This window comes from Orycteropus afer, unplaced genomic scaffold (genome assembly GCF_000298275.1).
Source record: "Orycteropus afer afer isolate SDZICR_OR568_19922 unplaced genomic scaffold, OryAfe1.0 scaffold00254, whole genome shotgun sequence".
Classification (NCBI taxonomy): domain Eukaryota; kingdom Metazoa; phylum Chordata; class Mammalia; order Tubulidentata; family Orycteropodidae; genus Orycteropus; species Orycteropus afer.
The window spans coordinates 3,338,790-3,348,910 of NW_006921841.1; the positions used below are offsets into that span (position 1 = coordinate 3,338,790).

At 39.0% G+C, this 10,121-nt stretch overlaps 1 protein-coding gene across 1 annotated transcript in view; it reads left to right on the top strand.

The window, feature by feature from the left end:
- Nucleotides 1-10,121, top strand: part of ARNTL2 (aryl hydrocarbon receptor nuclear translocator like 2) — a 66,804-nt gene that overhangs the window by 3,505 nt on the left and 53,178 nt on the right. The window contains exon 2 of the mRNA XM_007949800.1: nucleotides 3,890-4,031. Within this exon, the coding sequence (XP_007947991.1) occupies nucleotides 3,890-4,031 (142 nt within the window). The remainder of the gene's footprint in view (nucleotides 1-3,889; nucleotides 4,032-10,121) is intronic.

The following is a 10,121-nucleotide window of genomic DNA, read 5'->3' on the forward strand; positions in this document are numbered from 1 at the left end:
AATAGGCCTTGGGTTACTGCTGGTAATCCTGTCTTCCCCTTGTAGGGTTAGAGGAGGTCGGAACATGTGGCCTCCCTGCCATTTTTGCAGCTTCAGATTAAAATTTCCTCTAAGTAATGCTTTAACTCCCTCCATACATTTTTTTCTAAATTTTATTTATTTTGTTGTTGTTGTGAATATACACAGCAAAACATGCACAATTCACCTGTTTCTACATGTCCTGTTTAGTGACATTGATTACATTTTTCAAGTTGTACAACCATTCTTACCTCCCTTTTCTAAGTTATTCTTCCCCCGTTAACAAAACTCACTGCCCCCTAAGGTTCATGTTGTAGTTAAGTTTGTGTGTCAACGTGGCTGGGCCTGGTTGAATGACTGGGCAGCTAGTTGTATGTGGTTATTCCCCATGGTGAGTGGTTAGGTTTGTGTGTCAAGTTGGCTATGCCTGGTTGAGTGGCTGAGCAACTAAATGTGGTTATTCCCCATGGTGAGATTTGTATTAACTCCAGGGTGGAATCTATTGGAGCAGCTGAGTAGCTGATTTGGGTATGTGGTCTGCTTCCCATATAAAAGACACAGCTTTGGGAATGCTCAAGCTTATGGCATGCTTGATCCTTGCATGTAGCTTTGTCATTGTGCAGCAGCCTGCCATGCTCTGACGACCTTGGGACTTTCAATGGAATTGAATTAATGGCCTGCTGTGTGGTTTGGGAACATTGGGACTGTGCCATTTTATTTGTCGATGTTGGGCATTTTCAGCAGCCAGTAGCTGCCTGAGTGAAGAGATGCCTCTAGCTTCAGTGGGCCGGAAGCAAGAGGCAAAGCTGAAGCCCAAGGTCAAGGGACTTTCATACAGCCACTAGAGCCTGGCACTTTGAACTTGAACTTCTAGCCTCCTGAACTATAAAAGAATAAATTCCTGTTTGTTAAGCTTTCCACATTTATGGTATATTCTTGTCAGAGCGGCACTATGTAACCAAAATAGCTCCTCTCTAATCTTTCAAGTTGCTGTTCTCATTTTAATCTCATATAGATAGTTCTTAAAAGAGCATGATGTTAAAGGAAGACATTTTTTACTAGTTAAGCTAGACTATTACTTGGTTTTAAGAAACCTTCAGGGGATATTTTTGGTTTAAAGTTCAAAGATTATCTCAGGGCAATAGTTTTAGGAATCTCCACACATTTTGATGTGTAATATTATTACTATTACTTAGTTCCAAATATTTTCTAATTTATATTTGAATTCTTCCTTTTATTAATTGCATGTTCCTTAATTTCCGAATATATTGGGATTTTCTAGTTAGCTTTTAGTCACTGGTTTTTAGCACAATTACACTGTGGTCACAAAATGTTTTATGTATGATCTCAATATTGCAAAATCGTTGAGATTTCCTTTTTGGTCCACTTTGTTAGTGGTTTTTATAAGTGCCCTGTGAGTGCCTAAAAATAAGCAATCCTGGGTTTTGAAGCTGGGAGGTATAGCAATCTATCAACTATCTATAAACCCACTGCCAGTGAGTTGATTGAGATTCATAGCAATCCTATAAGGACAGAGAACTGTTCCGTAGTCTTTTCAAGGCTATAAATCTTTATGGAAAGACAGCCCCATCTTTCTCCCATGGAGTGGCTGGTAGGTTTGAACTGCTATCCTTTTGGTTAGCAGCCTAGCACTTTAACCACTTAACAACAGTTAAGCACTTGGCTGCTAAATGAAAGGTTGGTGGTTTGAACTTACCCAGTGGCTTTGCAGGAAAAAGACCTGGTGGTCTGCTTCCATAAAGATTACAGCCAAGAAAAACTTATGGGGACAGTTCTACTCTGTCACATGGGTCATTATGAGTTGGAATCAATTTGATGGCACCCAACAACAACATATATATTATAACAAGCTTGTTCACCATGTGGATCAAATATTCTGTATCTTTATTATTTTTGAAAGCTTGATCTATCAGGTACTGCAAGAGATGTGTTAAAAAAAAATCTCTCACTATCCTTGTAGATTTATTGCATTCTTCCTGCAGTTCTTTCGCATATTGCTTATATATATATTTTCAATCTATGTTATTCAGTACAAATGAGTTTAAAATTATTTTACCCATTTTAATATAAGAAGTACAGTTATTTTAGGAGGCCCAGGTTTGAACTATAGGTAATTTGTGGTATGTTGTTGTTGTTGTTGTTGTTATGTACCATCGAGTCGGATCCGACTCATAGCGACCCCTCCTTGGGTTTCCGAGGCTGTAACACTACAGAAGTAGGATTGCCCAACCTTCCTTCTGAGGAGTGGCTGGTGGGTTTGAACCGCCAGCCTTCTGGTTATCAGTCAAGTGCCTTAGGCACTATGCTACCAGAGCTCCTAATTTGTGGTATAGTGATTTTATTTTTACATTTTGTAAAATAGGTAGTAAACCACACTTTAGACAAAAACGATTTTACTATCATGTTTGGTGTGGTATTTAAGGTTGTATGTCAACTTGGCTGGGCCTGGTTGAGTGGCTGGGCAGTGGATATAGTTACTCTCCATGGTGAGATTGGTAATTAACTCCATGGTAGAATCAATCTTCTGGAGCAGCTGAGTAGCTGCTTTAAGGATGTTGGCTTCTTCCAATACGTAAGAAACAACTTTGAGGAAGGGTCTCCAGCTTTTTGGCACGCTTGCACCCTGCATGTAGCCAAGTCATTGTTCAGCAGCCTGCCATGCCCTGCTGATTTTGGGTCTTTTTCTGGACTTGAATTAGTGGTCTGCCGTGTGGTTTGGTAATACCAGGACTGTGCCTTTTTACTTGTCAACCGTGGGTTTGTCAGCCTCAGCAGCTTGCAGCTGCCTGAGTTAGGAGACAGCCTCCAGCTTCAGTGGGCCAGGAGCAGAGGCAGAGCTGAAGCCTAAGGTCAAGGGGCTTTCACCCAGCCCCTAGAGCCTGGCACTTTGAACTCGAACTTCTAGCCTCCAAAATTGCACATTTCTCTCAGAGCGGCACGAGTAACCAAAACATTTGGCAAAATGTATTCAGCGTTAAAAATAATCATGTTCCTTAACTTTGTTATTCATTTCTGGGATGTATTTAAAAGAAATAACTAGAAATAGATAAAGAGCTTTATGTAGCAAAATATATATTTGGGATGGTGAGAATGTAAAAACAAACATAGATTCTAACAATAGGAGAGGGTTTAAATAACTGTGGCACATCTACATGATAGTGTATTTTACAGTCATTTAAATTGTTCATAAAGAATGTATAACAACACTGAAAGGTTATTATGTCATGAGTAAAACCAGTTGCCCTGGAACTGATTCCAACTCATTGCAATTAATGTATATCGTAGTAAAACTGTGCTCCATAGGGTTTTCAATGGCTCATGTTACATCACAATGATAAGTAAATGAAGCAGATTATACAATAGGATTTCAATTATTTTAATGATAACTACAGAAAGGTTCTCAAAGGAAATAGCTCAAAATAGTAACGTTGGTGAAATTCGATGGTTTTTCCCTACCTTCGTACTTTTTTGTGTGTTTTCCATATAGTTTATAGTATTCATGCATTTCTTTTGCAAATAGGGAAAATAAACTTGGACTAACAAGTTCTGTTTTTTTTTTTTTTTTTTTTTTTTGTTTTTGTTTTGTTTTTGTTTTTAACTGTAGGAGTCTATTTAATAACCAAAATTTTTTTTTTTTTTTTTTTTTTAATAAAAGTAATGAACTAACAAATACATTTATAACCAATATTTGAGTGTATATAATTAGTTTTCATTCTTTATTGTGTTGTTCTTTGTAGAAATTTAAAAAAATCTCAAGATAGTAAAGCCATTAAAAGTGTGTGATATGGGATGTGTATAAAGTAAAGTTAATGTTTAATATGAATGTCTTATTGTGCTTTGTTTTTCATAGATAAACTGCTAGTGGAAGAGGACCAGTGCATTACTTCTGTGGGTATGAGCCCAGGGACAAGACTTGTATCTATAGAATTCTTCCGTCCACATGTAACAGAGTTTCCAAGAAAACGCAAAGGAAGTGATTCAGACCCATCCCAGTAAGTGAATTTTTTCCTCTCATCCCATGAAATCTTTGACACTAGGGAAAAGATAAAAAGATTATTTAAAAAATTATTATTTTTTAAGTACTTGGTAATCTATGGATTGGGGCAATTATTTATTCATCTAATGGTCACCTGTGGGAGCTCTGGTGGTGTAGTGCCTAAGGCATTTGACTGCTAACCAGAAGGCTGGCAGTTCAGACCTACCAGCCCCTCCTCGGAAGGAAAACTGGGCAATCTACTTCCGTAGAGATACTGCCTTGGAAACCCAAGGAGGGGTTACTATGAGTTGGAGTAGACTTGATGGCAGTGAGTTTGCTATTTTGTAATTGCCATCTCTGACATTGGCTGACCTTGCTTCAAATGCCAATGGCTGTTAGGTATCCAGAAGAGTCAAGAGAAGTCTGAAAGAAATATAGGAACATTAATTTTAGTTATGGCAAGATACTTGCCTTGCTAATTGAAATACTTATCTATGAAAAGGACATATTTCTGCATGTTTGGCTTAAAATAATAAAATAACAGTCTATAGCAACTCATCTTAGACTGATATTTTATATAAATGTGAAGGTTGATGAGTAGTTCTTCAACAGGATAAAGGGAAAAGTTCTGGGTAAAGGGATGGGATATGGTCATAATGAAATATCTTAGTTCCTTTTTTCTTTTTTTTTTTTGAAACTCAGTTCTTCACAGTACATTTTATAATTTAGTTTCAATTCCTAAGAAAGCAGAATCAGTGTTATTTAAATTTAAGAACCAGAGCACTTCCCAAACTACATATAACTGATTTGAAGACTGTCTACTACTTTTGGTTGTCTGCATTTCTTAGTATCTTCCATTAATGTGGACGATCATAAATAACTGCAACCAGTCAAGTGCCATTCTACATAGACCTACAGATATTTGCTGTTTTTCATCCTATCCATTAGCAGTCCTCACTCACTTTGAGCTAGACTTGATTGTTAGTTCTTTTTATTGTCTTCCTTATTCTTGAGAATCATAGGCACTGTTAATTCTTTTTTAGTCTCTAAATGTGATTGTGATATTGAAGTGTGGGCAGTAAATACTTGAGGTACACAATTTTATGCTAAGTAGGGGGCACGGTTGAGGCCTTAAATTGGTTTGGGGGATGAATGAGAGAATGGGACCAGGAGTAGGAGAAATATTAGAAACATGGCAGAGTTCTGATAGAGAACAATTTTTTGGCAGCAAAAAACACTAAAAACTGCAGGCATTACTCGGAGATACTGTGAGATCAGTTTCAGACTACTTCAGTATAGCAAATATTGCAATAAAGCAAGTCACAAGAATTTTTTGGTTTCCCAGTGCATGTAAAAGTTAGGTTTATACTCTACTATAGTCTATTAAGTGTGCAATAGAATGATTAAAATGTTGGAAATATTGTGAAAATTAACAAAATGTGGCACAGAGATATGAAGTGATCACATGCTATTTAAAAAATGACTCTGATAGACTTGCTTGATGCAGGGTTGCTACAGACCTTCAGTTTGTAAAAAAAAAGCAACATCTGCAGAATACAATAAATGAACACAATTTAACAAGATGCCTGTGTTTAGTTAACTGATCAGCTGCTAATCGTAAAGGTGGCAGTTCAAATCAACAACTGCTCCACAGGAGAAGATGAGGCAGTTTACATCCATAAAAGATTACAGCCTTGGAAACCCTATGGAGCAGTTCTACTCTATCCTATAGGGTCATTATGCATCATAATTGCAATGGGTTTGTTTTGAGGTTGCTTATACTTCCGAGAATGAAGACTAGGACTCAGAAATATCAAACAACTTGGCAAAGGTTACACACCTAATTAGAGTACTCAGTGCCTAATGTATTTCCTTCATTATACCCTGCTTCCTCTCTTGCTATAACTGGACTGGGTCAGGTACTGCTAGCATATGACAGCAGTCATACTGTCCTTTTCTTATTATGTCTGAGTAGGGAGTGACCCAAGGCCTCCTTCCATGTCAGGAATTATTACAGAAAAAGTGGTAGAAAAGCTTTCTCAGAATCCCTTTACCTATCTTCTTTTAACAACCCACTGCCATCGAGTCAGATCCGACTCATAGTGACCCCTCCTTGGGCTTCCGAGGTCGTATCACTGCGGAAGTAGATTGCCCAACCTTCCTTCTAAGGACTGGCTGATGGGTTTGAACCTCTAACCTTCTGGTTAGCAGTCAGATGCCTTAGGCACCAAGCCACGGGAGCTCCCCTTCTTTTAACAAGGATAGTAATATCAGCATCCAGTGACAGTAGGTAAGTCCTCATTTGACATATTATTTCCTTCCTACTTGAAGAGGCAGCAGCAGAATAGTATAAATCCCACCAAGTTGCTCATTTATCTAGCCCAGAGTGTCTCCATTCTGCCTCAGTCCTTCTTTTATTCTATCATTGTCCATCCCCTCAAATGAAATAATGGAAGTCAGAGTGCTTTCTGAATTTTATAAAGTACTGATAGCAACATCTCCAGAGACTCAGGGTATCAAGGCCAGTTAGTTGTAGGCTGATTTCATAGTCTCTGAGTGTTTGTCAGATATTTTAAAACAAATAATACTGTTTGAGAACGTTAATCCTTTCTGTAGCATTGTTGTTTTTGATTAGAGAATTGGTTATTTAAAAGGGGGAACACTCAGCAGGCAGAGAGAGCATCTGAGAGACTTTTGCTGGGGTCTAGATCAGATCTTCTGAGCATCAATCTAAGAGAGTGACCTGGGACAGGAAGGGCTTGGGAAGGAAAGGATATATCATGGCACATTTAGAAAATAGAATCTCTTAAGATTTCATGACTGTTGGTTAGAGAGAGAGAGAATAGAAGAAGTGTCCAACTTTTCTGAATTGGGCACCTAGATGGAAAATGGTATTATCATTCACTAAGATTGAGGGAAAGATGATGAATTCAATTTTGGACATACTGAGAATGATGTATTCATGTAACTTCAAGTTGTTGTTGTTGTTGTTAAGTGCCGTCAAATCATTTCCGACTCATAGCGACCCCATGCACAGCAGAACGAAACACTGCCCAATCCCGCGCCAGCCCCACAATCCCTGCTATACTTGAGCCCATCATCGCAGCCACCGTATCAATCCATCTCGTTGAAGGCCTCCCCCTCTTTCGTCGACCCTCCACCCTACCAAGCATGACATCCTTCTCCAGGGAATGGTCCCTTCTTACAACATGACCAAAATAGGTGAGACGAAGTCCGGCCATTCTTGCTTCCAAGGAGCATTCTGGCTGCACTTCCTCCAGGACAGATCTGTTAGTTCTTTTAGCAGTCCATGGTACTTTCAGCATTCTCCGCCAGCACCACAACTCAAAAGCATAACTTCAAGTAAGGAATTATATAATAGGGTCTAGAATTCAGGATTGAGGTCTGGCATGATAGGTATTCAGATATCATTAATTCCCAGGAAATAATTGAAGTGATAGGCATGGGTGAAGTCACTGAGCGAAGTATATGAAGTGGGAAGACTGAGGACCTGCCAAAGGGGCAAGGAGGCTGCATCTTCTGACCTCCTCTAATCCCACAAGAGGAAGACAGAAGCACTATCAGTAGCCCAAGGCTTAGTCCTGCAAGGCCAGACATGCCACCTCCCTCCAGCCCTTTTACCAACCCTGACACCAACCCTTCCTCCCACAGCACCCACCACCTCTCTGCTGGGTTTGATAATTTGCTACAGTGGCCACACAGAACTCACAGATTATGGGGTTTATTAGGGAAGCAACAGGCTACAATTCAAGTTCAGGAACGCGCTCAGCCTCTCAGCCAAAAGTGTCTCTCAGTCTCTCAGCAGCAAATGTCTCTCATGTCTCTCAGCAGCACTTCTCTCACATCTCTCAGCAGCATGTGTCTCTCGCATCTCTCAGCAGTGTATGTCTCTCATGTCTCTGTCTCAGCAGTGCATGTCTCTCACGTCTCCCAGCTGGCAGTGAAAGGTATCTTCTGCCTCTAGGAGGGCTCTTTTTGAGCCTGGCAGAGTGATCAAACTAACCAGTCCCAACATCAGAATTCTATATACCTGAGGGAGAGAGAGAGAACTTCCCAGAAGATTGCTTCATGCCAAGCCCAACAGAAATGTCCGAGGTGGATAACATTAACAATCAGGAGTTACTCAGTTGCTCATGGAAAATTCTACCACCGAGTTTACAAAGACTTATGGCTAGAAAAGCCACACTGTGTAATTTACTACAACACAGGGCCTGAAGATATATTCTGGTACTACACTGGCATGAAGGCAGTAAAAGAAAGAGGGGAAGCCTACCCAAATGTAAGAAGACATGACTCTGAAGTTAAGGTGCTATTTCAGAAACCAAAGAAGGTAGTTTCAAATAGAGGCGGCATAGAAAGTTAAAAATCTTGAGTGTCTTGAGAAGGTATCTGCTTCCAGTTTTATTTGTCTTGCATTGCTTAGGGAGAGTCCTTATATTTCATTAAAATGCAGTCAAAGTAGTTTTCTAGGAAAGCTTGCACTGTGTTTTGAAAAAGTTACATTATTATAATGTAAGATGTTACACTGAGACAAAATATATAAGTAGTGTGAACCTTATTAATATCAGAAATCTTATTAAAATCTTTAAGTGAAAAGATTGTTTGACTAACAAGTTAATGCCTTTATTCTCTTTTGCCAGGGACCATAAATAAAATTGTAATTGGACTTAATAAATATATATGGATTTCATACAAGTACGCAAGTTCAGTCAGTGAGTTAGTTTGCTAAAATGCCTATAATCAAAGCAAAAGAAAGATTTAAAAAAGCCAGAGTTTACCTTTTGAAATCGATGTGCTTATGTGTATATATAATTCTAGGCCATTAAGGAAGAAATTCAGTGACATGTATGATTATTTTCTGTGTTTTATTCCCCACATATGAAGTCAGGCTAAAAAGAGAAAAGTAGCTGATTGAATCCTACCCTCTATTTTGCTTCAGTGAAACTGTGTATATTTTCACACACCTACTCAAAGAGCCTACTGACAATGAGAGAAATAGCAAGGCATATAGAGGAAATACCAGCCTATATAGAATCAGTTTTGAGTCTTCACCTGGCCTCTTATTAGTGATGTGACCTTGAGCAGTCCTTAACCTTACCAAGCCTCAGTTCCTTCATCTGTAAAATGAGAATAGTAATAACTACATCACTGTGTTGTGAGGATCAAATGATGTATTTGAAGATACTTAGATAAAGTACCATAAATAGAAAAGCTATTCTTCATTTAGATGGTAAGAAGAAAAAGCACCCCTTTGATAAAAGGTGGTCCTCCTTTTTTGGTTATAAGCATCTCTTCATAATATTAGTTAAATTTTCTATAAATGCCATGTACATATTATCTTTTTTAAACAAAAAATATGACTAAAAACCAAATAATAAAATTGTGCAAACAAATAAAATAGTTCAAAGGTTGTTGTGGTTGTCAGGTGCCGCTGAGTTGTCTCCAACTCATAGTGACCCTGTGTACAGCAAGACAAAACACTGCCCGGTCCTGTGCCAGCCCCACAATTCTTGCTAAACATGAGCCCATTGTTGTAGCCAGTGTCAATCTATCTTATTGGGGGCCTTCTCCTTTTTTGCTGACCCTCCACTTTACCAAGCATGATATCCTTCTCCAAGGAATGGTCCCTTCTTACAACATGACCAAAGTAGGTGAGACAAAGTCTGGCCATTCTTGCTTCCAAGGAGCATTCTGGCTGCACTTCTTCCAGGACACATTTGTTAGTTCTTGTAGCAGTCCATTTAGCAGTCTACATTTGTTAGTTCTTTTAGCAGTCCTTTTAGCACTGGTATTTTCAGTATTCTTCACCAACACCACAACTCAAAATCTTCAGTCTTCCTTATTCATTGTCCAGCTTTCACATGTATATGAGGCTCTTGTGTCAGGTACATCTTAATCTGCAAGGAGATATCTTTGCTCTTCAGCACTTGAAAAAGGTCTTTTGCAGCAGATTTGCCCAATGCTATGTTGTCATTGTTGTGTGCCTCGAGTCGGACCGACTCATAGCGACCCCTTCTTGGGTTACCAAGGCAGTATTGCTATGGAAGTAGATTGCCCAACCTTCCTTCTGAGGAGGGGCTGGTGA